Consider the following 27,653-nt stretch of genomic DNA (forward strand, 5'->3'; position numbering starts at 1 on the left):
AGGCAGAGAATCAATTATGTATCCACAATTCCAAAGTCCAAAAGATTCTGAAAACTAAAGTTTTCATATGGTAGCAAAAGCTGATCTGAACTGTTATGAGGTTCTCATTTGGTCTATTAATACATTTTTTTCCCCCTGTAGAATTCATGTATTTGATTACAGGGGCTGCCCCAAGCTCCATGGAGGATATTATTTAATAAAAAGTATATACATCATTAACATCCTTCTAAAATCTGAAGATTTCTTAATTCCAAAACATATATGGTACAAGTTTCATAAAATGCATTGTGGACCTGTATTGATGAACAATGTGAACCTATAACCTATAAGAGGGACAGCTCCCAAACTTGTGACAACAGAACTCACTCTTAAAAGAGAGAAAGAAAATACATACTGAATTATAGTATATCCAAAACCGACTATAAAAGGCCACACCATGTCTCATACCTAATAAAGAAGGTTAGGACAAAATGATGTAAAACAAATGTTTTGTTGTTGTTATAACATTTTATGTAACACTGTAATGACAGTAAGAAATTCAGTATCTGACGAATAAAGAGAATTGGGCTATGGCTTACCCAGTGCTAACAACGGACAGAAAAACTATTTGCCAGGTCCAAGTATTTTTGTCACTGAAGACTGACTTTCTAAAATTTGCTCTGAAGATAAAAATGAGAAAGTGTATAGGCAAGTGCATTATTTTTCTTCTTTCATGCCTCTAAGCCTTTCCTCCTCAACTAAAAAGGCACAACAGAGAGGGTACACAAGTATAAGCTGAATTTGCTTCTGATTTTTTTCATTCACTTGTCTAGAACTGGACATGAAACTATCATAAATTTTCTCTCTGATCTACATTCTGTACTTATATTTCAAAAATGTAGCAACACTTTATTTGCTTACAAATGAATTTATTTGCTTATAAATTCATTTTAATCCAATCCTTAGCAATTTATATTTTTATTCTCCTACATCAATAATGATTTTACTTTATAAACCACTTTAATTCATACTTTACTTTGAACACATGAACAGTAGGTCATAACTACTTAATAAAAGGTTTTAGGAAATAACGGTATTAATAAAGTAATACTACATATTTTGGAATTGGACAATTTTTCAAATTTATAAACACTATTTAATATTTCAGAGACTAACATTTCAGAGAACATGCCAAGTAGATCAAATTAAATTTATAAAAAGCCTAATGGACTGCCTGTAAATTTAAAAGTTTTATTTCTGAAAATTAAAATACTGTAGCTTTTTATTGCTTGGATCAATGTGGACCACTTTACAGTTTTCAGTTCAACAAATTAAGCCTGTTCTTGATAGTAAATTTTATACTACTTCTTTATCAATGATACATTACATATACGTTTAAAAATACATTTAATTGTATTTAATGATTTAAATAAGGTGTAACAGCTACTACTGCAGATAAATTAAATTCACTCCCTCATTTGCTAACTAATTATCAAATTACTGCCAAATATAAATTATCTTTGTTACTGAGGGAAGGCATAAAAACTGAAATCCACAAGAATGGTGATAAACCACAACTTATTTTAGTACACTATTCAAGTCTTTCTCAATCAGGAACTTTTTATTAGGGTTAATTACCTGTTTTTAAATGAGACATTTAAACTGATTAAAAGGCAAAGGATAAGAAAAGCAAAAGCACTGGAGTAATTAAGAAACAGAGCAACCAACCACTGTACTTACTTTATAAGTATTTTTTTGTTTTACTGTTTATATAGGCTTGTGACAAATATATTGTTTAAATTCAGTGTAAGACAAACTTACAAATCCTTTTATAAAATTATGATTCATGTCTTTATTAGTTGATATAGCCCTTTCTTTATATTTCATAACATTTTCCTGGATATGCAAATACATACTGAAACAGGGTGCTGAAAATATATATGATGTGGGAAAAAACTGAGACCTAGAAAGATAACCTAACTTGCCTTGGTTTAAGAAGCTAGTTGCTATGAATTTTATTCCTAGGAATGCTCTCTCCTGATATGTGTTTTTTCCCCATTGCACCACACTGCCTTTACCCAGGGGAAAAATCACTTTTCATCAGTGATGGAAAGCATCACTTTGGAGAAACTGGTCCAAAGAAATGTAAACACATAGTGTCCAAAGACTTTCAGCTGAGAATTAAATTCAAATGTATTGTACTAGTATTTTTTTGTTGTTGTTGTTAGTAATAAAACCTCTTCTGCCCTGGGTTTTGATCATGGGGAATAATATAAAATTTGACTTTTACACATACATGTGTGCATCTATATGCATTTCAGTCTGTTAATGATGACTAAAGGAAAAAACTTAAATGTAATTCTCACCCATTTATTTTAGCTTACCGGATTTGTGCTTCTTGTGTTTTGCTTTCTTTTTGATGATCAATAACTTATTCTGGATCTCAGGTTTGTAAGACTTGAATGCAAGAGAATGAAGACCTTCACGCTTCCTCTGTAAGCTTTCACTCAAAACATCTTTTAATTTCTTTTTTTTCTTTTTCTTCTTTTTTGCTCTCATTTTAGTTAGCTTGAGTTTCTTGTGGCTCTGTAGTGACTGCTCTAATAGAATATCCCTTACAACTTTGTGGCAGTTAATTTCTGGATGATCACTATGACTTCCATTTACATGTATCTGGCAAGACTTCAGAGCATTTTCTTTTAATGGACTGGGGTCAGGCTTTACTCTGGAAGCTTCACCGTATCTTTCATGATTTTCTATAAACCTTATTTCACCTGGACTGAGAGGCTCTCCAAAGCCAGTAACTTCCCCTGGACTCCCTGGTTTCTCTAAATTTTCTTTACAACAATCAGTTCTCTTAATTTCGCAGGGCCTATGAATTCTAATTTCACAGCTGGATTTCACTTCCATTTCAACAGAGATGTCATGATTATCCAAGTTCATTTTAGCAGGGCAGCAAGTTGGATCAAAATTAATTTCTTGTTCTTTCTTGAAGGCAGAGGGCAGGCCTTCTCTATTACACTTATGTTCTCCATTACTTGTACTAAAATAGTCACACTTCAATTTCTCCAGTTTAATCCGAGGTACTCTTTGTATTTTAATGGGTGGAATTGGAAATTCTGGGGCCTGAAAGGGTCTTTGCTTGTAAATCCGTACATCTGCACCACAGAACTGTGGAAAATGTACATAAGCATTCTCCAAATAATCATAACCAAGAATAACTTCCCTGCATTCATGAATAGGCTGTCCAAGTACAGCATCTTGAACTTCTTTTTGTGTTTCATACACAAAGTCACAAAGGCCCTTAAGTAACCACACCTTTTGTTGGAAAGGTAGTTCGTGAAAAGGTTTTTCTTCCAATGGATTAACTTCTCCAAGAACTTTAAAAAACTGAGGACACAATCCAAGTTTCTCAGCACAGCTATTGGGATTTTCAGTCTGCCCTACAGCAGTGTACCACTGCTGTACTTTCTGTCTCAGTGCTGCCTCCCAGGTCCTATAAGGCAAAGTAGGTCTTCGATGTAAGGTAGGTCTGCGATGAGGAGGACTTAATAGAGAAGTCATTATTTTAGATAAAAAAGCATTACACTGAGGCATCAGAAGACAACGTTCCAATTCATAGAAGACTATTTCTGGCAAATTTAGAATTTGCTGGGCTAAGCAAAGGAAATGTCCAATAGCCGGAATTTCCCACATGGTCTCCATACAAGTTGGAGCTGCTTGAGCTAGAAGTTTTCTTTCCCATTCTTCCATTTCCTTTTGACTAGCTTCTTCAGCTTCCTTTCTCTCCTGCTCCCGAAGCCTAAAGAAAATTTAAAAAAATGGACTATTATTGCTTAAAGTAGAGAATGCCATTAAATAATAAATTTAAGTATATCATGTTTATCTTCAGTCAACTGGGCAACTGCCCATCCAGTGTTCAGGATCAGTACAAAGTGTCCCATTAGATGTGCCATTTTTTTTTTTCAGATGAAGTTATACACACTTAACTTGACCATGGGTTTTATTGATACATCAATAACAATATTGCCACTCAAAGTGAAATTGTTATAAGGAGCATCAACCCCAAAATAAATGAAAACAAACTTTAAAGCATGTTTACTAAACAAAAGCAGTTTAGTGTTCTCTAGAAGTAATGTGACATCATATAGGAGCTGTAAATATGTTTATGTCCTTTGAACTCATAATTCCATTCCTAGAAAGTTATACTTAAAAAAAAATTCAATACAAGCAAGAAATTATGTGTTGTCAGTGTTAACAAAACTATAAAGAAGTTGTATTACACAACTGGAAAATAAGCTGGCTATGTTATATATAGCCTTAAAATTAAAATTGAGTACCATGTATAAACACAAAAATATCAGAACACAACATAGTAGTTAACAGACAACAGCAATAATAAAAATATGCATACAGTGAACAAAGACATTACAGCATATAAAAAATGTCTCTTAGGTTGATTCTGGGTGTTTTCCTCACTTAAAAATCTTCACTGACACTGCTACAAAATCTTAATTAAAAAAATTTAAATTAGATGAAAAGATAGACATTAATCTTTTTGATCTTGGACAATGTGTTCTTAGATATAACACCAAAAGCACAAGCAATAGAAGAAAAACATAAAGTGGACGTCATCAAAACTGAAAGCCTTTTTTACTGTGAAAAAACAACCCACAGGAGAAAATTTTTGCAAATCACTTACTAATATGAGACTTGTATGTAGAAAATACAAGGAACACTTCCAACTCAGTAATAAAAAGATTAAAAAATGGGCAAAGGGCCTCAATACACATTTCTCCAAAGAGGATATACAAATGAACAATAAGCACATGAAAAGACGCTCAGCACTGTTATCCATTAGAGAAATGTGTATCAAAACCATACTAAGATACCAATTTAAATGCACTAAGATGACTATTATAAGGCCGATAACAAGTATTGGTAAAAAAGTAGATAAATAGGAGAACTTCATACACTGTAAAGGGTACAGCTTTTTTGGAAAACAGTGTTAAATTTCCTCAGAAGTTTAAACAGAGTTATTATGTGATCCAGCAATTCTACTCCTAGGTTTACAATCCCAAAGAAATGAAAATTCATGTCCACACAAAAATCAGTATGTAAATGTTCATAGTAGCATTATTGATAATAGCCAAAGAGTTGAAACATTTCAAATGTTCTATCAACTCTTGAATGAATAAATAAAATGTCCCATATCCATAAAATGGACTATTATTTGGCAATAAAGCAAGTGAAGCGCTGACAGATGCTACAACATGGATTAACCTTGATACCATGATACTAACTGAAAGAAGCCATCAATGAAAGTCCACATATTATGTAATTCCATTTACATGAAATGTTCAGACATACATAGAGACAGAAAGTAGAATGGTAGTTTCCTAAGATTGTGGAGGTCAGGGAAAATGCAGAGACAGACAGTTCCCATCTTTCTTTTTGGGGTGATGAAATGTTCTAAAATTGACTATGGTGATGGTTGCACAACTCTGTGACTATACTAAGAGCAACTGATTTTTACATTTTAAATAGGTGAATTGTATAGTGTATGAATTTTATTTCAAGAAAGCTGTATAAAAAAGAAATCAAAGCATATAAAATTTGGGGGGAAATTATAGACCATATGAGGAAAAATATAATTTACCTTATTCTTGATTTTTCAAGAATGAGAATGTTTCCTCTAGAAATGACGTATAAAAACACTGAAATGTGACTATTCTTGAGTTTTAAATGAAAACCAAAGTATAATCTCTGACACTGGTTATTATTCTGTACTATCATATTGTAATTTGTTAAAACAAATACACAGTAAAAACACTATTTTAGAAATATCTGGATGTTCTCTTCTGTTGAACAAGCCTATTTTTATATATTTGGCTGAGAGGTCATAGTATAACTACCTTGCTATTACAGATACAACAGATTATCTGATCAAGTAGTTCTAGTTCATTAAAAAAGTTAATCTGTCATTTGTGATTTGGCATTTATGTATATTGATTACACCTGAACACCCAAACAATGCTACGTATTCTTTAAAATTTTTCACTTTTTAAAATGTGATTATAATTTTGAATAGCTTTAACTTTTTACTGAGTGGAGGTTGTGGTGGGCTGGCAGAATCTATCTTCCCCAACACAAAGCTGGGACTCCAAAAGCCTATATAATTAGTAGAAGGGTGGCCTAGAAACATCAGTCCCTTCCCTTGTCCCTAACTAGGGGACTACAGGGAAAACTATCTTTACAAATAAAAGTGGTGAATGGAAACAAAAAATCTCTCCTAAGAATTTATAACTCTAAGTCAAATCTCATGTGAATATTCTGCCCACATTCATATTTCCAGTGTGCTCAGGAAAACATCAAAGAAATGAGTTTAATGTGGTTTCATTCACGGAACTGTTATCAGCTCCTTGAACAGGAAAAAAAAAAAAAAATTAAGTCTCTTAAGGGAATGCACCTATACCTAGATCTTCAAAAACTCCCACTGATACTGTCACAAGAAACGAGTTCACAGTCAAAGATAACAAAACATAAAAGTAAGTAAGGTGCTATGGAGGAACAGGAAAAAAAATGTATGACCCACAAAAACTTTACAGGACATTAAAATAAATTAAAAACATGGGTAAAGTGAAGATTATAAAACATGACAAGGCAGTTTTGAAAGAGAACTAAAAATCAAAACTATAAAAGTTAAAAGAAAAGAATTTATAACAAATTTCTCAACAGCAATAATGAAAGCCAGCAGACAGTGAGATGTCTTTAATAAACTTAAACAGTAACTATCAATGTAAGTTTTCATTGAGAGCAAAATTATATTTCAAAAATGAAGACAAACAAAAACTCGTAATTATGATAAACAGAACTCCACCTACAGGAAATTCTAAAGGACATATTCATACATCAGATGGAAGGACAGTGATCCTTTACTGAAGATCAGAGATAAGAGCAAGAAAGTGGTAATAGGTTAGTAACAGGTTAATCTATACAGACATGGCATAAAATAATGATACTCATAAAAAGTTTTAAGACAACAGAATTTTAGTTTTAATATTACTATTTTAAAAATTGTATTGTTTATGCTATTATAGTTGCCTCATTTTTTCCCATTGCCTCCTTCCACCGAGCCCCCCACCACTGTCCATGTTTATGGGTCATGCATATATGTTTCTTGGCTAATCCCTTCACCTCCTTGCAAGAGTCCCCACCTCTCCCGTCCATTCATATAGCTGTCAGTGTGTTCCGTGTTTCTATGCCTCCAACTCTGTTTTGCTTGTTAGTTTATTTTGTTCATTAGATTCCACATATAAGTAAGATCATATGGTAGTTGTCTTTGAATGACTGGCTTATTTCGCTTAGCACAGTATTCAAATCCATCCACAATGTTACAAGAGGTAAGAGTTCCTTTTTTTTTTTTTACTGCTGTGTAGTATTCTGTTGTGTAAATGTATCACAGCTTTTTTATCCACTCATCTACTTACGAGCATTTAGACTGTTTCCAGATCTTGGTTATTATAAATAACACTGCTATGAACATGGGTGTGCAGATATTCTTTGGAATTGGTGTTCCAGGATTCTCAGGATATATTTCCAGAAGTGGAATCACTGGGTCAAAAGGAGCTCCATTTATATCTTTTTAAGGGCATTCTATACTGTTTTCCACAGTGGCTACACCAGTCTGCATTCCCACCAATAGTGCATAAGGATTCCCTTTTCTCCTTCTCCCCACCAGCACTTGTTTTTTGTTGACTTACTGATAGCTATTCTGGCAGGTGTGAGGTGATATTCCATTGTGCTTTTAATTTGTATCTCTCTGATAAGTAGTGATACTGAACATTTTTGCACATGTCTACGGGCCATCTGTATGTCCTCCTTGGAGTAGTGTCAATTCTGGCCAGTTTGCCCATTTTTCAATTGGACTGTTTGTCTTCCTGGTGTTGAGCCATGTAAGTTCTTTATATATTTTGGAAATTAAATCCTTTGTAAGATGTATCACTAGCAAATATGCTTTTCCACACAGTGGGTTCTCTTTTCATCTTAATGACAGTTTCTTTAGCTATGCAGAAGCTTTTTAATTTGATGTAGTCCCATTTATTTTTTCCTATCTTTCCCCTACCCTAGGTGATACATTAGCAAAAATAATGTTATGCGAGATATCTGAAATTTTACTATGTTTTCCTCCAGGATGATTTCAAGACTTACATTTAAGTTTTTTTATTCATTTTGAGTTTATTCTTGTGTATGGGGTAAGCTAGTGGTCTAGTTTCACTTTTTTGCATGTACCAGTCCAGTTTCCCCAACACCATTTATTGGAAACTGACTGTTTTTACTCCACTATACGCTCTTGCGTCCTTTGTCAAATATTAATTGACTACAAAGACATGGGTTTATTTCAGGGCACTCTGTCCTGATCCACTGATCTATATGCCTGTTCTTATGCCAGTACCAAGCTGCTTCAATTAGTGACCTTATAGTATAGTTTGTTATCAGGTATTGTGATACCTCCAACTATGCTCTTTTTTCTTAAGATTGCTGAGGCTATTTGGAGTCTTTTTGGTTCCAGATAAATTTTTGAAATATTTGTTTTAGATCTGTGAAATACGCTATTGGCATTTTAATAGGAATTGCACTGAATCTATAGACTGCTCTCAGTAATATGGACATTTTAATAATGTTAATTCTTCCAAAGCATGAACACAGTATATGAGTTCCGTCTGGAAAAAGTCCAGCCATTGAGAGTAAAACAAGAATGGTTTACATGACACTGATGTAACATGGCAGCCAAGGAAAAGTGGACTGGAATGCACATGCATGAACAAATGACAACTTCACTATACTAGTCAGTGGGGGCAGTAGACACTGTTGAGTGAGCACGTATACTGTGTGGCCATGGCATTCAAATTGACTGAGCAAGTAGAACTATGAATCTGCATCAAATTTTGCATTGAGCTTGAATATTTAAGTGTGGCACAAACACTTCAAAGATGGTTGAGAACCAGCTGAAAGTGATCCATGTTCTGGAAGGCCTGTGACAGGCAGAACACCTGAGATTGTTGAACATGCATGGGTTGCAATCAACAAGGACTGGTGACTGACAGTGTGAGACATAGAAACTGATCTGGGGATTCCAAAAACTACTTTGTCCAAGCTTTTGATGCAGGATCTTAGCATTAGACATATGGCAAAATTTGTTCCACAGCTTCTGGTACTAGAGAAGGAACATCGTGCTGCAGATGGTAATGACTTAATCCAAACTGCAACCAATGAACCAGACTTCCTCAAGAAGGTCATAACGGGAGATGAATTGTGGGTCCACGACTATGATCCAGAAATGAAGGCCCTGTATCCCAGTGGAATTTGCCTGGTTCCCCATGCCAGAGGAAGCCATGACAAAGTTGCAGTAAGGTAAGATCAAGACCATGTTAACTGTGTTTTTTGATTGGGAAGGTGTTCTCCATCACAAGTGCACCCCCAGACAAAACAATTAATGAAGAGTACTACCTCAGTGTTCTTCATCAGCTGAGAAATGAAAGAGAACAAAAACGGCCACAGCTATGTGCAACTGGTGATTGGCAGCTTCATCACAACACACTCGCTCACGTATTACTTCTCGTGCACAGCTTTTTGGCAAAACATTATATCACTCAGGTGACTCAGCACCCCTACAGCTCAGATGTGGCACCCTGTGACTTTTGGGTTTTCCCAAAACTAAAATCACCACTGAAAGAGAAGAGATTTCAGACCATTGATGAGATTCAGGAAAATACAACAGGGCAGCTGATGGTGATTCCAACAAAGGATTTCACAGTATTTTGAATAGTCTCCCAGCAAGAGACACTGGGAGAACTGTGTGAGGTCACAAGGTGCCTACTCTGAAATGAACTGAGGCATCACTGTTCTATGTACAATGTTTCTTCTATCTTATATCTTCAATAAAAGTCTGTATTTTTCATAGTACATGGATGGGTACTTTCTGGACAGACCTTGTATGCTTTCGCTTATTTGATTTTTGAGTACTGTACTAACCTTGCATGCCCTGGGTAAATCACCTTTATCAATGGTGTATGGTACTTTTAATGCACTGCTGGATGCAGTTTCCTGTATTTTGTTGAGGATTTCATGTTCAGTAAGATATTGGCCTATATCTTCCTTTCTTTGTTTGGCTTCGGTACTTTTTGTTTGGTACTTTTAATGCATTGCTGGATGCAGTTTCCTGTATTTTGTTGAGGATTTCATGCTCAATAGATATTGGCCTATAACCTCCTTTCTTTGTTTGGCTTTGGATTACAGTATTCGTGTAATACTGGCCTCATAAAAATAAAACTTGGAAGTCTTATCTCTTCAATTTTTTGGAATAGGTTGAGAAGGATAAGTGTTATTTCTCTGAATGATTCATAAAATTCACATGTGAAGCCATTTGGTTTAGGACTTTTGTTTTCTGGGAGCATTTTTTATTGCTTTAATTTCATTAGTTGTTATCAGTCTATTCAGGTGTTCTGCTTCTTCCTGATTGAGTTTTGGAAGGTTGTATGTTTCTAGAAATTTATCCATTTCACCTAGGTTGTCCAATTTCTTGGCATATAGTTCTTCATAGTATTTTCTCACAATCCTTTCTATGTCTGTGATATCAGTTGTTACTTATCCTCTTTCATTTCTGATATTTATTTGGGTCCTCTTTCTTTTTTTCTTGATGAGTCTGGTTAAGGGTTTGTCAATTTTATCTTTTCAATGAAGAAACTCCTGGATTCATTGATCTTTTTAGTTGTTTTTTTAGTCTCTAGGCAATTTATTTTCACTTTGCTCTTGATTGTTTCCTTCCTTCTATTCTTTGTTGTTTTTCTAGTTATTTTAGGTGTAAGGTTAGATTGTTTGATATTTTTCTTGTTTCCTGAGGTAGGCCTGCAAGGCTATGAACTTCCTTCTCAGGACTGCTATCACTGTGTCCCATAGATCTGAGGTTGCTGTGTGTTCATTTTCATTTTTTCACAGGTAATTTATTTTCTTCCTTACTTTCATTGATAACATTCATTATGTAATAACATACTATTTAGCCTCCATGTATTTGAATGTCTTTGAGTTTTTATTGAGGTTGATTTTTAGTTTCATGCCATCGTGATATGAGAAAATGCTTGATATGATTTTAATCTTCTTGAATTTGTTAGGACTTTACTGTATGTCTAATATGTGGTCTGCCTTTGAGAATGATCCATGTACACTTGAGAAAAATGTGTATTCTGCTAGTCTGGAATGAAATATTCTGTAAATTCCAATTAAATACATTTGATTGCGTGTGTCATTTAAGGTCGCTGTTCTCTTGTTGATTTTTTGTCTGGGAGATGTATCCAATGGTGATACCGGGGTGTTAAAATCCCGTACTAAGACTGTATTGCTGTCAATCTCTTCCTTAATGTCCACCAAGATTTTTAAATTATATTTTGGTGCTCCTATACTGGGTGCACACATGTTTACAAGGGTTATATCCTCTTGCTGGATTGATCCCTTTAGCATTACTAGTGACATTCTTTGTCTCTCGTTATGGCTTTTGATTTGAAATCTATTTTGTTAGATATAAATCTTGCTACCCCAGCTTTTTTGTTTGTTTGTTTCCATTTGGATGGAACAGTTTCCATCCCTTCACTTTCAGTCCATGTAAATCTTTTGTTCTGAGTTGGGTCTCTTGTAGATAGCATATGTATGTATGGGTCATGTTTTCTTATCCATTCAGCTACCCTATGTCTTTTGATTGGAGCATTTAATCCATTTACATTTAAGGTTATTATTGACAGGTAATTATTCACTGCCATTTTTTTCTTTATTCCTATGCTCCTCTATTTCTTCTTCTTAAAGCAGTCCCTTTAACATTTCTTGCAATGCTGGTTTGGTGGTAATGAACTCCTTTAGCCTCCCCTCCAATTTTTTTTTTCCTGGAAGCTCTTCATTTCATTTTCAATTTTAAGTGACAGCCTTGCTGGATAGAGTAGTCTTGGTTGCAGGTACTTGCTTTTCATTACTTTGAACACTTTATGTCAATCCTTTCTGGTCTGAAGTGGTTTGTGTTGAGAAATCAGCTGACAGCCTTATGCAACTTCCCTTGTAGGTAGCTGTTTCTCTTTTGGGGCCTTTAAGATTCTTTGTCTTGTATCTTTAATTTTAATTATGATATATCTTGATGTGGGTTTCTTTGGTTCTGTATTGATTGGGACTCTCTGTGGTTCCTGAACTTGTGTGATTTTTTCCCCCTTCACCAGGTAAAGAAGTTTTGTCATTATTTCTTCAAACAGATTTTCTATCCCTTACTCATTTTCTTCTCCTTCTGGGAGGCCTAGGATGTAGATATTGGTACATTTAATGTTGTCCCAAAGTTTTTTCAACTATCCTTGTTTTTTTTTTTAACTATTTCTTCTTTTTGTTGCCCTGATTGGGTATTTTTTTCTATATTGTCTTCCAAATCACTGATTCGACCTCTGCTTTATGTAGCCTACTGTTAATTCCTCTAGTGTATTCTTCACTTCAGATATTGCATTCTTAATTTCCGACTGGTTCTTATTCATAGTTTCTATGTCCTTTTTCATGCTGATGTAACTCCCACCAAGTTTCTTCAGTTCCCACAATGTTCCTTGTATTTCTCACTAAGTTCCTTGAGCATTCTTATAACTATTATTTTGAACTTTATGTCTAATAAATTGCTTCCCTCCATTTCACTTGGCTCCTTCTCTGGAGAGTCCCCCTTTCTTTCGTTTGGGTGTGGTTTCATTGTCTCCTTGTGTTTGTTCCATGTATTATATCTGCTTTGAGTCCCAGTCCTTGTGGGGTAGTCTTATGTGGCAGAAGTTCTGTGGGACCCAGTGGGGCAGTCTTCTTGATCTACTGAGTTGGATGACCTAAGAATGTCCCTTAGGAAGGTTTATGTGGGCTCTGCTGATGTAATTGGTTCTTGTTGCTATTGGCCCATTTGTGGGTGGGATCTCCCCTCTGGCTGGCTGACTGAGAGGTTTAACCCCAACTAAATCTTGAAAGCTGCTGTACAGCTGCTGACAGAACAACACAAAAAAAACAAAAACAAACAATAAACCCCAACTATAGCATAAACAACAAGGAAGAATAAGAAAGGAAAAAAGAAAAAAAAGAATATGAGAAGACAAAAGTAAGTAAAGAAGATTATGAGAGGAAGGAAGAGAAATAACAGTAAGGAATAGAAAGAGAAAATAGGAAAAAAAAGAAAAAATAAGGAAAGAAGAAGAAAAATGGAGTGAGTAAAATAAAAGATATAAAAGAAACAACAGGAAAAAAATTAGAAAAGCAAATAATAAAAAAGCTATGCAATAGGAAAAGTAATGAAAAAAAACACAACAAAAAACCAAAAAATATAACCTAAGTGGAATTCATCTCAGCAGAATTTAACGCCTGCCTGATGGGATTTCCCTTTGGATACTGCTTCAATGTTGCCTGAACCTCGTGTAAGCCAATGTCAGATGCTGTCCACCTCTGGCCCTCAGTAGCATGTTGGAAGCCACAGGTGATCTATAGTTTTTGGCTGCCTCCACCTGGCTGAGCTGCACATGGGAAGGGCCAGGCTGAACTCCAAGGCTGTCTTTTACCAGCACAGGGCATGAGATATGTCAGTAAATGTCCCAAGGCAAGATCCACCTCTACCTGCCTCTGCTTGCCCTTAAGCAGTCAGTCTTAGTCACCACAATGGCTGTTTTTGAGAGGGCTTCTGGCAGGATCAGGAGGATGGGACCTCTGGATCTCCCAGGAAAAGGAGGTGCTGTTTGGACTTCACGGAAGTTGGTGAGTGTGATCCTCCACCCTACAGCTACAGATCTGGGTCCTTTCTGGATTATTTCCCTGAACTCAGCTGCAGGGTGGAGCCCTTAGTAGGCAAACAGGTGGGGCCACCAGAGCTCAAAGTTTGGGTCTTCCAGAAATCAGGAGGGTGTTTCTATTAGTTCTCCCTTGAGGAGAAAGTGAGAGTCCTTTTCCTGGGAAAGTGTAGAAAATGGCCATGTCCCAAAGCCAGCCTCTGACTCTCCCTGACTGTGCCCATATTGCTGTCTCCTCAGCAGGGGTTAAGATGCAGGGTAGGGTGAGTGGGATTCCAGAGGGTGAAGCAAGTGGTACCCCAGAGGGTGGGGTAATTGCTTTTCCCCAGGCTGATTCCCTTGGGAGGGGCTTACACTTCTCAAGAAAAATGTCTGCTGTGATATCAGGGGATAACCTTGTTACAGGGATCCTGGCAGCCACTCCCCCACTTCTCTTCTCAATGCCTCCAACTGCAGACTCTCCTCAGGTACCTCCAGTCTGCAACCCTGCCCCTCATCAGAGCCCAGGAGGAATGCCTGCAAATGAAAAACTTATGCTTGGACCCTTACAAACAGTGGCTTTGCCTCCAGTGGGCTCCAAGAAAAGGTAAGATTAAAATATGTTACAATAGCAAATAAGCTGAGCAAAACATGATTCAAATTAAGTGTTCAAGGTTGTTGTATTAATCAGGAAGAAGGTAAAAATACTAATTTTAGGCTTTTACAAGTTAATTATACATGTTAAAATTAAGTAGGGGAGCTACTAAAACAACAGACTTGATAACAGTCAAACAAGTAGAGACAGAAACATAAAAGAAAACATAATAATCAAAAGTGGTGGGAAGCAGCCAAAGTCATATTTTGAGAGAAATTTATAGATTAACAAACTGTATTTAGTTAATAGGAACAGTTGGAAATCAAATACATGTGCTTACTAAAATAAAACTGGAAAAAGAACAACAAATCAAACCCCCAAAGTTGAAAGATGAAAATAAAGAGCATAAAGAAAAGAACTCATGGACATGGCCAACAGTGCAGTAACTGCAGGGGTGGGGGATGATGGAAATGGAAGACAGTACAGGAGGGAATAGATGGTGATGGAAAAAAATAAGATAAAAGAAAATTAAAAAAGAAAATAAAGAGCACAAATCAATGAGCTGGAAAACAAACATGTTATAGAAAACTAATCAAATTCAAAAGTTAGTTCTTTAAGAACACTAATAAAAATGAAAGTCCTTTGGCAGTACTAATCTAGAAAACACACACACACAAACATACTCAATACCAGAAATGAAAATGGGCATATCCTATAGATATAAATGATGTAAGGATATTATGACCAACTTTATGCCAAGAGACAACTTAAATGAACAAACAAGATTATGAAAAATAAAATTAAAAACTGACATAAAAAGAATAAAAATAAAATTAATTCTATGTCTATTAAAGAAACAATATAATTTAAAATCTTTACCCCATAGAAAAACTGGCGTCTTAAAGTTTTCACTACAAGAATTCACCTCAGACTTCTGGCCAAGATAGAGGTTTAGGTATATATGCTTCATTTCCTTGCACAACCAAAAGAGGGATAACATGAATTTAAAAACAAAAAACAGCCCTGGCTTCTGTGGCTTAGTGGATTGAGTGCCAGCCTGTGAACCAATGGATTGCTGGTTCAATTCCCAGGCAGGGCACATGTGTGAAGAAGTGAATGCTATACAAAGTGAAATAAAGAAAAATATACAGGGAACCAACAGTGAAGGGAAGGAAATCAGGACTCAAATCAACAGTTCGGAGCGGAAGGAAGAAATAAACATTCAACCAGAACAGAATGAAGACACAAGAATTCAAAACCATCAGGAGAAGCTTAGGAATCTCTGGGACAACTTCAAATGTTCCAACATCCATATTGTAGGGGTGACAGAAGAAGAGGAAGAGCAAGAAACTGAAAACTTATTTGAAAAAATAATGAAGGAGAACTTCCCCAATCTGGAGAAGGAAATAGACATGCAAATCCAGGAACTCAGAGAGTCCCAAAGAAGTTGGATCCAAGGAAGCACACACCAAAGCACATCATAATTACATTAGCCAAGATTAAAAGATAAGGAGAGAATCTTAAAATCAGCAAGAAAAAAGGAGACAGTTACTTACAAAGGAGTTCCCAAAAGACTATCTAGCAGCTGATTTCTCCAAAGAAACCTTAAAGGCAAGAAAGGACTGGAAAGAAGTGTTCAAAGTGATGAAAAGCATGGACCTACATCTAAGATTACTCTCTCCAGCAAAGCTATCATTTAAAATGGAAGGGCAGATAAAGCACTTTCCAGATAAGGTCAAGTTAAAGGAGCTCATCATCACCAAGCCCTCAGTATATGAAATGTTAAAGGGATTTACCAAAGAAAAAGATCAGAATTATGAACATTAAAATGACAACAACCTCAATATCAACAACTGAACCTAAAAACAGAAACAAACACAAACTAAGCAAACAACTGGAACAGAGTCATAGAAATGGAGATCACATGGAGGGTTATCCGCTGGGGGCAAGGGGAGGATGGAGGGAAAAAGTAGAGGGAATATAACTGGTAGGCACAAAATAGACAGGGGGAGGTTGACAATAGTATAGGAAATGGAGAAGCCAGTGAACTCATGTGTACAACCCATGGACATGAAGTAAGGGAGATGAATATTGTAGGGAGGGGTGTGTAAGGCTGAGGGGGATAAAGGGTAGGAAAAAAATGGGACAACTGTAATAGCATAATCAGTAAAAGATACTTAAAAAATTCACTGCAACAATTTCAGTTAACTATTAGAAAAAATATTTTTAAAAAATGTTAAAGAAATAAAAGGAAATTAAAATAATAAGTAATAAATTATCAGAAAACTTCAGTGAACTACATTTTGATTTGGATTTGTCATTGGCAGATTTGAAAAAGAAATGAAAAGAATTTCCAGAAATAAAAAATATAAACAAAATAAATCATGCAATGGATAGGTTAAATGGATTATTATAATGGGAAAAGAAGGTAGAGGTGAAGAAATTTCAAATAATTCAGTGCTAAGAGGAAAAGAGATAGAATATAAGGAAGAGATATAACAACAGAAAGAGACGAAATTAAAATCCAACAACCAAGTAACTGGCGCTCCGGAAAATAAGAATACATAAGAATGGTTGAAGGGGGATGAGTATACTGATTATTTGATGAGATAACATATGAGAATTTCCCAAAATTGATAAAGAACATGAATCCTCTATTCAGGAAGCTCAAGAAAAAAATTAAGAAATCCATAATTAGGAACATCACAATAAAACAATAAAATATCAAAGATAAAAAGAAAATCTTATAAGCAGTCAGAAAGGGAAAAAATTACATATACAGAAATAACATAAAGGTTAACAAATTTTTCAATAACAAAATGAACAAGAAGCAATAACTACCATTCATGGATGAGGAAAATTATTTTAAGTTAGATAAAATTTAATTCTAACTGATTCTAACTAAAATAAAAATTTCTAAAGTGTCTTCTGTTTCCACCCAAGAAGAAGTAACAAGGAATCAGATTTACTCTCCCAAAGCAACAAACAAAAAATAACCTGGGGGAAAAAAAAGATAAAATATTAATTTCCAAGAACCAAAATACCAAGTAAAAAGGACTGTGACCTCTGAGAGAAACAGACAAGAGTGCAGTTTATTGCCTTGAGAGAGCTTCCAGGCCATGTCATAGGGAGGGAAATGCAGGAGAGCTCAGCAGACTTCCTGAGTTGAAATATCAAGGCAGGTAGGGTCTGCAGAACACAGAACCAAACACTAGAGAGCTGCATAAAGTGAGAACACTGAAGATGTACTGATAGTACCTCTTGAATATTCCAGCTGATTAGTACCTGCTATTGGAAAAAACAACCCAAAGTTATGTGGGAGAAAAACAACCAAAAGATTAGAAAACAGAGTGTCTACTCCAACCAGTTATACTGGGAAAAATCATAATGCATAGGAAACTGGGTAAAATACTCAGTCAGGAAGGAAGGTCATGCCTTGATAGCAGAGAATAATTAGACCTAGACTGAGCAGGGCATTGCTCTGCACCCAAGCAACAAATCATAAAAGATTTAAAATGATCAAACTGTCTGCAAGTAACAATTACATTTCAGAAGAAAGCTCAAGAAGATTTATAGAAATATAAAAATACCTGGCACTCATCAAGATAAAAAAATGTTTGACATCCAAACCAGAACTACCAGGCATACAGTAAAGCTGAAACTCATGAGTCATAATGAGGAGAAAAATCAATCAACCAAAACTGACCCAGAAATCAAACAAATGCTAGATTAGCAAATAAGGCCACTGAAGTGGTCACTGAAACTACAATCTATATGGTCAAAAAGTTAAGTAGAGACATGGAAGATATAAAATAGACCCAAATCAATCCTTACCTGAGGATATGTTTATTGATTTTTAGAGAGGAAAGGGGAGATATGGAGGGAGAGAGGAAGAGAGAGAGAGAGAAAGAAAAACAAACACCAGTGTGAGAAACACTGACTGGTTGCCCCCCTGTATGCGCCCTGATGTATGTGACCAACTGGGAATCAAACCCACAACCTAGGTATGTGCCCTGACTGGGAAATGAACTTGCAACCTTTTGATGCACTGGACGACACTCCAACCAAGCCAACTGGCCAGGGCCCAAATCAATTTTTTCAGATATGAAAACTGCAATGTCTGAAGTGAAAATATACTGCATGGGACTAATTACAAATTAGACGTGGCAGATAAAAGATTAGTGAACTTGAAGACAAAATAGAAACTGTCCAAAATTCTATAGTATATACTTCAGTCAGGAAGAAAAAATGATCTCAGAAAGAAGTTCTAAGATACAGGAAGGACTGGAGAACAAGTTAATTGTTAATCATGTGGGTAAATAAACATTACAAAAAGACAGTAATAATAGTGCCTAGTTTAGGGGTAAAAATAAGACAGAGCTAAATTATTCATCAACAATAATATGTAAGATAGAAGAGGTAAAAATTAAGAACAAAAATTGTTCATGTAAGTTCTAAATTTCACTGTAAGAGAATTGACTCTTCATCTTTTACTGATGAATGTCAATAGATAATGCCAAGATGACAAACCAAGAAATAGCAATATAAGCATGTATTGTGGAATTATAAGCATGTATTAGAAATGTGGAAATAATGACTAGAAGGAATTGCTAAAAGTTAAAGGTGAATGTTTCTCAGTCACGGACTTGAAGATGAGTTAAAGTAAGGCTACCATCTTTCATTAGAAGCCTTTAAGGGTACAAAATAGTTAAAGCATGCATACATCCTTTAAGAGTTTACAAAACATTCACAGGAGTTTTAATCCAAAATAATCCATTAATTCAGGAACCAATACAATGCATGTAAATTAGTAACATGAAAAAGGAAAGCAACATATTTATTTATATTTTCTAGAATTATAGCATACTATATTTTAGAAAAATCAACCATTCATATTAAATGTTTAGTCAAGCTTCTTACTTAGTTATCAACAAAAGAATGTTGTCTGGTTAATCAAAGCAGAAAAAGAATTTCTTTAAAGATTAGTGTAGAAAGCTTACTTATTTATATGAAGACGTAAATCCCAACCACACTATAGAAGCTTTTCCAGGAAAAACTAGACTGCCACCACTACTTGGCAACTCTGATACTAGAAACCTAGAGCAATCAAAAGTTCCCGACACTACTTGTGCCAAAAGATAAACTTCTCTTGCCCTCACTGGTGTGACCCAGTGGGTTGAGCATGGGCCTGAGAACCAAAGGAGTGCCAGTTCAATTCCCAGTCAGGACACATGCCTGGGTTGCAGGCTAGGTCTCCAGCAAGGGGCGCATGAGAGTACCACACACTGGTGTTTCTCTCCCTCTCTTCCCCTCTCTCTAAAAATAAATAAATAAAATCTTTAAAAAAATAAAAAAGATAAACTCCCCTGCCAAAGAATGCTACTTCATGTTGCTCCTGTGCAATTTCAAGTGTGAGATATAGGACTGGCCACATGCCTCTGCCTTAAGCTGTAAGTGGATATAAGAATATAAATTTTCTGTCATCAACTTTGGGAAGTCAGGACTTTTAATATGGGAAATTACCAAAATGTAGGGACAGTGCGCAACAATGCTGGGTCACAATTGATGAATGTTTACTTCATCGAGTCACTGTTATTTAATGTTATAGAGACTCTGAATATAAATCAATCCTAAGTCATAACTTTATTTCACAGAGCATTTTTGTTTTAACTCATGATTTCCAAATCAATAAAATACCGATAAGTTTATACAAATATATGGAACAAGAGTATTAAAAACACATATACTTTTTGTTAATACAAGCAGATCTGCAAAAAAGAATAGTGAACAGATCCAATACATTTAATACTGCTAAAGTACACTTCAATCAAAACTGCTACTTAATAATGTCATATTCCAGAATAACAGTAATTTTCTTTTAAAGATTTTGTTTTTAGAGAGAAGGGAAGGGAGGGAGAGAGGGAGAGAAACATCGACCAGTTGCTTCCTGTTGTCTCTCGTATGCCCCAGGAATATGCCCTGATCAGAATCAAACTAACAACCTTTAAGTTTACAGGCCATTGCTCAAATCACTGAGGCATACCAGCCAGGGCAGATTAACAGAAATTTTTTTCATGAGTGCTAACTTTCAATTATAACCAATTACCTACTTTTTAAAAACTATCTAAAATGTATTATATACTCTTGTGCTTATTAATTAACAAGGTATATAAAATATAACTTAATCATTCCTTAATAGCTCAAAATCACCATTATAAAAAGAATGTAGTGTTGTCACAAGAAGCTTAAAGATTATAATCCATCTAAGATGGAAGCATGGGTAGATATACTTTGCCTCCTTGCACAACCAAGAAAGGACAACAACAAATTTAAAAACAAAAAACAACCAGAACTGCCAGAAAAATCAAACAGTATGGAAGTCAAACAACCAAGGAGAAACATTCATCTAGACTGGTAAGAGGGACGGGGATGGGAGGCCAGGGAGGAGAGGATGTGAACAGCAAAGCAGTGGCCGGAGGACTGGGCAGGCAAGGCACTGGCTGGCGGACCCACATCTGCATGAGGAAAAACTGGGAGAACAACAGGGGAGTGAGACAGATCATGCAACCTGGGGTTCCAGGAAGAAAGGAAACAAAGCCCCAAAACCTCTGGCTGTAAAACCTATGCGGGCTGTGGCGGCAGGAGAAACTCCCAGCCTCACAGGAGTGTTCTTTGGAGAGAACTGCAGAGGCCTATAACATACACAAACCTACTCACCTGGGAATTAGCACCAGAGGTGCCCAATTTGCTTGTGGGTACGTGGGGCAAGTGAATGAAAGCTGGCTAAGAGCCGAGAAAGCAGCACTGTTCCCTGTCTGAACCCTTCCCCACATAAAGCGCCACAACACAGTAATGTGGGTTGCCTGGCTCTGACAAATACCTAAGGCTCCACTCATCACAACATAACAGGTGCTCCAAGACAAAAAAATATGCCCCAAATGAAAGAACAGATCAAAACTCCAAAACAGCACTGGGCAACGAGGAGATAGACAATCTATCACATGCCAAGTTCAAAACACTGGTAATCTGGATGCTCACAGAATTGGTTGAGTGTGGTCACAAAATAGAAGTAGTAGTGAAGGCTATGCAAAGTAAAATAAAGGACACTATACAGGGAACCAGGAGTGACGGGAAAGAAACCAGGACTCAAGTCAACAGTTTGGAGCAGAAGGAGGAAATAAACATTCAACCAGAACAGAATGAAGACACAAGAATTCAAAAAATCAGGAGAGGCTTAGGAACCTCTGGGACAACTTTAAGTGTTCCAACATCCAAATTGTACAGGTGACAGAAGAAGAGGAAGAGCAAGAAACTGAAAACTTATTTGAAAAAATAATGAAGGAGAATTTCCCCAATCTGGAGAAGGAAATAGACTTCCAGGAAGTCCAGGAAGTTCAGAGAGTCCCAAAGAACTTGGACCCAAGGAAACACACACCAAAGAACATGACAATTACATTACCCAAGATTGAAAGATAAGGAGAGAATCTTAAAAGCAGCAAGAGAAAAGGAGACAGTAAAGGAGCCCCCATAAGATTATCAGCTGATTTCTCCAAAGAAACCTTACAGGCAAGAAAGGGATGGAAAGAAACATTCAAAGTGATGAAAAGCAAGGACCAACAACCAAGACGACTCTATCCAGCAAAGCTATCATTTAGAAAGGAAGGACAAATAAAGTGCTTTCCAGATAAGTTCAAGTTAAAGGAGTTCATCATCACCAAGCCCTCAGTATATGAAAAGTTAAAGGGACTTACCAAAGAAAAAGATCAGAATTATGAACAGTAAAATGACAACAAACTCACAACTATCAACAATTGAACCTAAAAACAGAAACAAAAACAAAGCAAACAACTAGAACAGGAACAGAGTCACAGAAACGGAGATCACATGGATGGTTATCAGGAGGGCAGGAAAGGGTGGAGAATGGGGGAAAAGGTACAGGGAATAAGAAGTATAAATGGCAAGTACAAGAGACAGGGGAAGGTTAAGAACAGTATAGGAAATAGAGAAGCCAAGGAACTTATGTGTATGACCCATGAGCTTGAACTAGGCCGGGGGGAAGGTGGGAGAAGCTAGTGGGAGGGGCAGTACAGGGCTGAGGGGAACAAAGGGGAGAAAAAAAATGGGACAACTGTATGGACATAATCAATATAATATATTTAAAAAAATAAAACTGTATACCAACTATACTTAAATTGAAGAATAAATTCATCAAAACCTTAAGAAGACTATTTCAGCAACTTAAATTAACCAGCCCTTACACTCAATTTCCCAGAACTCTGACTTCTAGTGATGCTTGCTCCTAATTTAAGAGTATCTCTCTATGCCAGTCAGCCTCAAGAATGCCCACTGTCCTACCAGCATTTACCTGAACATGGCAAAACTACCAAGTCATACTCGATATTTACTCCTCTTTGTTCAACATACACCATCTGCTATTTCCTTTGCATTGGTTTCCAATGCTGTCCAAATAAATAAAAATAGTAATAGAGGAGTGCCAGGATTTGCGATTTTTTTCAATTTGATACTTTAAAAAAACCTTCATTTTTATGGTATATGTTGTACAAAAAAGGGAAACTACCTACTGTATAAAAATTAAAATAAAGGGTGGGGATTCCCTAGCTTTAACTGGAACAGTTCGCAGATCGGAGACCTAATTGTTAGACTTAAAAGATTTTTTAAAAAATACTTTACTTTTAGGTTTGCATCTGCCCAGGTGATCAGCTAAAACTGATCAAATGCCCATCACATAACTAAAGTGCTATCATATTAAAATATGTATTAGAATCTTCAGCTTGCTGCCAACTTGAATTTCTGATATAAAAGCTGTTTTAACATACTTAACTTTATCTTCTCACATCTTATGCCAAAGGTTTTAATTTTTTATAAATGCCTATGACCATTGAATTTTAGTAGACTAGCAGAGGAATGGAAAAGCCACAAGACAGACAGAAGACAGGCAGAAAACAACATGAGTCACAAGGAAGCAAGGCAAAGAAAAAGGTTGTTTAGATTGCAAGGAAGATGGAACGGTGAGCCAGGGGAAAGTGATGAGGCTCATTTATCTGGGAGTCTTGGAGATCCTTCTAGACAAAAGGGATATATATTTTTTTAAAAAAGCCTATGCCCACAACTAAAGCACAATTACAGTAATCAAATGATCTTTGCAACCTTCCCCACCCTTCAATATGACCTTTCTTTATGATGATTTCAAAGTCCCTTTCTAGGCCTAATTTTACACTATCAATAATCTCTGCTAGTTTCTGACTAACTCTTAGAAGGGTATTAGATCGACATAATTGATAGACTGATAGAATTTTAGGTATCATGGTAGATGGTAAGGAAACTGTACAGAGGGAAGGCGGCTTTATTTAGCAGTCCCATGTATCAGACCACATGTTGCTGCCCAGATGTCACATTTTCCTTCTAAGGACTCAAAATAAATCTTGGGATGGACTCAAAGGACATTTCAAAAACTGCCTTAGTTATGCATTAGTTATACCTAGTTAGTTATGTGTCACACTGCAAATTTTAATACTTCTTATATTTTCAATTATAAAAGAAAAGCATCCTTATTTTAGAAAATTTAGAAAATACAGGTTAAAAGTCCCACCATTCTTGGTACATTCTACATGTGTTTTACGTGAAGTCTAAATTTGGATGCACATAAACTTAACATTATTTCTTGACACTGAAGAGGGAAAAAGAAGGCCACAATAGCTAGGATAACAAAAAACAAGGGACAAAAAGATAAGAGGCTAGAGAGACAAGGTGAGGCCAAAAAATAAAAGCAGGGTCTTATAAATTATATTCAGCCATTAAAGTTTTTGTGTGTGCAGTTGAACAAGGTTTGAACTGTGTAGGCCCACCTACATGCAAATGTTTTTCAATACAAATATTGGAAAATTTTCTGGAGTATGTGTGTGTGTCTCTCTCTCTTGTTGTTCAATTACAGTTATCCCAATCCTCCACCATTGCTCTCTCCTTCCCTGCCCACCCCCTGGTCCCACAGTCAATCCCCACCCTGTTGTCCATATCCCTAGGTCATTTATATCTGTTCCTTGACTAAACCCTTTCCCTTCTTTCCCTCTTATACTCCTCCCCCCTCCTCTGAGGTCGCTGTCAGTCTGTTCCTTGTTTCCATGCCTCTGGTTCTATTTTTTTTTGTTTGTTTGTTTATTTTGTTCGTTATGTTCCTCTTACAGGTGAGATCATACAGTATTTGTCTTGGAGATTTCTTACCACCATAAAGCAATCATATCAATTACACTAAACTACTATAAAAAACCATATTGCTGCTTCTTCATTATCAATGTATGAACTGTAATATCTGTAAATAAATATGGATTTTTTTTCACATTATCACATTAACCCTTGTCTAGTGTTAGGAATACGTATAACATCTACAGTGTTTTGTATCATGTAAGACAGTATTGATATACTTACTGATAGTTCATCTTGTAAACAGACTACGTAAACTTACAATATCGATAAATACAGTAGAGTACTTAAAATGTTTTTTCCTTATGGTTTTCTTTTCTCTAGCTTACTGTATATTATAGGAATACAGTATATATTACATATAGCATATAAAATGTGTTAATTGATTGTTCAACTTATTGATAAGGTGTCTGGTCAACAGTAGACTATTTGTAGTTAAGTTTTGGGGGAATCAAAAGTTACATGTAAATTTTTAACTCTGTGTGGTGTTGGCACCTCCACGTTGTTCAATGGTCAATTGTACTTGCATTGTTTTGGGGAGACAATAGTAGGTAATGGGATAGGTAAGTGGCGTGATCAGATTTGCATTTGGAAAAGTTCATCATATCTTTAATGAAAAAAACAGACTGGAATGAGGCAAGCAAAGCCACTTAGACCAATTAAGAGAAAACAGCAGTTTCAGTGAGAGATGAAGGAACTGGATGGAGGCTGAGAAGGGAGAGAGAAGTGGGCAGATTCAAGAGAGACTTAGGAAATAAAGTGAAGATTTGGGGATGGATTCGATTTATATGTGAGGGAAAAGAATGTGTCCTGAATGAATCCCAAGTTCCTAACTTGCATGATCCAGGAGACAATGGTGCTACTTGTCAAGACAGGGAGCATTACAGTAAGACCAAATTTCAGGAGGAAAGATCATGTTTTCACAGTTAATTTTAGATGTAATCAATTTGAAGATATCTATACCGAATATCTTGTTGCATCCAGATTTATACTCTACCTGTCACTATATAATTTGTCTGTATCAACAGACAATCTCATTCAGTAGCTTCTCTTGGGTTCAGTTAAGAGAGCCCTGGTAACTGATCAGAGGGGTAGAGTATTTATTCCACTGACTCACTCTCTGTGAGGCTCCTTGAGCTCTGTTCTTCAAAAGAAGGTATGTCTCAATACAGTTCTTCTTTGTAACTCCGTCCTTGGTACCATAAACTCTAAGCAAAATAATCAACACACACATACATAAACTCAATCCCACACCAAAGGCACATTACAATCAAATTGCTGAAAACTAGTAATAAATATGAAATCTTAAAAGCAGTCAGAGAAGTAAAATACCTTATGTATAAAGAAACAAAGATAGAACAGCAGGTTTGCCTTCAAAAACTATGTATGGTAAAAAATAAATTTAAAAAATGCCATACTAAAGTGCTGATAGGGAAAAAAATAAAACCAAAAATAAACCCTCCAAAAACCTGCCGAAACAAAATCACTCTCCTTCAAAATGTACAGCAAAATAAAGGCTCAGAATTCATCACTGACAGACTAATATTATGAGAAATGTTAAAGGAAGTTCTTTAGGCAGTAGGAAAATGACAGCAGTTAGCATCATAGGAGGGATAAATGTAAGGATCAATATGAAATACTTTTTTCTTAAGTTTCTTGAAAAGAAAACTATTTACAGTACACCCAACAGCAGTGTATTGGGGTTTATAACACATGTAGGAGTAAAATGTATGACAAAAGCAAAACAAAGGATGGGAAGAGGTAAATAGAAGATGATTACATCTGAAGTTAACTATGATAACTTAGGCACATTTTATAAGACCCCAGAGAGGCCACTAAAAATAATTTTCACACAATGATATATAGAGCTAAGAAGCCAACAGTGAATATAAAATGCAATATTAAAAATGTATGAAATATCAGAAATTAAAAAGGGACACTCATAATAAGAAGTCAATCCGTCAAAAAAACCGTAAGAATCATTAATATGTATGCAATCCAATACCCAAGTTTCCAACTATATGAAGTAAAATCTTTCAAACTCTGAGGAGAAAGAGAGTAGTATTTTGATTTTCACTATACTACATTTAATTGTATTTCTGTATATTAGCAACCACTATATTGAGTTTAAAAAGTAATTTATGATTACATCCAAAACATGAAACATGTTGGGATACAGTTAACCAAGTATGTGGAAAATGTGTACAACACTGAAAACTACAAAATGCTGCTGAGAGAAATTAAACAATTATCCAAAAACTGATTGATAACTTCCATGTAACCTCACTCAAAATTCCCTTAGGCTTTTGTTTTTCTGAAAGAATTAACAATATGATTCTAAAGTCACACAAAAATACAAAGATCTTATTATTGCCTAACAATTTTGGGGAAAAAAGGAAACCAAAACAGAAAACAGAACACATAGCTGGAAGATTCATTTACCAAATTTCAAGGCTTTCTTTATAAAGCTATAGTAATCAAGTCAATATAGTATTGGCCTATACATGAATGGAACAGAAGAGGAAATCCAGAAAGATGCACAAATATATGGTCAACTGATTTTCAACAAAGATGCAAAAGTAATACAGTGATTATAGTTTTTTTCAACAAATGATAGCAGAACAACTATTTATCCATATGGAAGAAAAATAAACTTTTACCCTTACCTCAAACCACACACAAAAATTAATTGCAAATGGATCATAGACCTAACCATAAAAAAAAAATTTAGAAATTTCTGGGAAAAAAAGAAAATTTTTATAACCTTGGTTGGGTAAGCTAAGATTTCTTAGGTCACCAAAAGCACAGAATATTTTTAAAAAAAATTGAATTCAAAGTTAATATTTTCTTTTCCTCAAAAAACACTGAAGCCCTGACTGGTGTGACTCACTGGGTTGGGTGTCATCCTGCAAACTGGAAGGTCCCTGGTTTGATTACTGGTCAGGGCACATGCCTGGATTGCAGGTCAGGTCCCTGGTTGGGAGTGTGTGACATCCTACTGATAGGTGTTTCTCTCACATATCAGTGTTTATCTCCCTCTCTTTCTCCCT

The 27,653-nt window shown here is 35.7% G+C and overlaps 1 protein-coding gene across 5 annotated transcripts in view; it reads right to left on the reverse strand.

The window, feature by feature from the left end:
* The window catches only part of BRD10 (bromodomain containing 10), a 110,026-nt gene that overhangs the window by 56,832 nt on the left and 25,541 nt on the right, over positions 1–27,653 (reverse strand). For 3 of the 5 annotated variants that reach the window (XM_054583109.1, XM_054583108.1, XM_054583107.1), the window contains one exon: positions 2,364–3,781. In XM_054583109.1, the coding sequence (XP_054439084.1) occupies positions 2,364–3,781 (1,418 nt within the window). Of the gene's footprint in view, positions 1–2,363; positions 3,782–14,206; positions 14,355–25,720; positions 25,800–27,653 lie in introns of those variants that run through there. The other 2 variants (XM_054583112.1, XM_054583110.1) reach the window with 2 other exon arrangements.

Source organism: Pteronotus mesoamericanus, unplaced genomic scaffold (assembly GCF_021234165.1).
Source record: "Pteronotus mesoamericanus isolate MK-2021 breed Mesoamerican mustached bat unplaced genomic scaffold, CSHL_Meso_final contig_73, whole genome shotgun sequence".
NCBI lineage: Eukaryota > Metazoa > Chordata > Mammalia > Chiroptera > Mormoopidae > Pteronotus > Pteronotus mesoamericanus.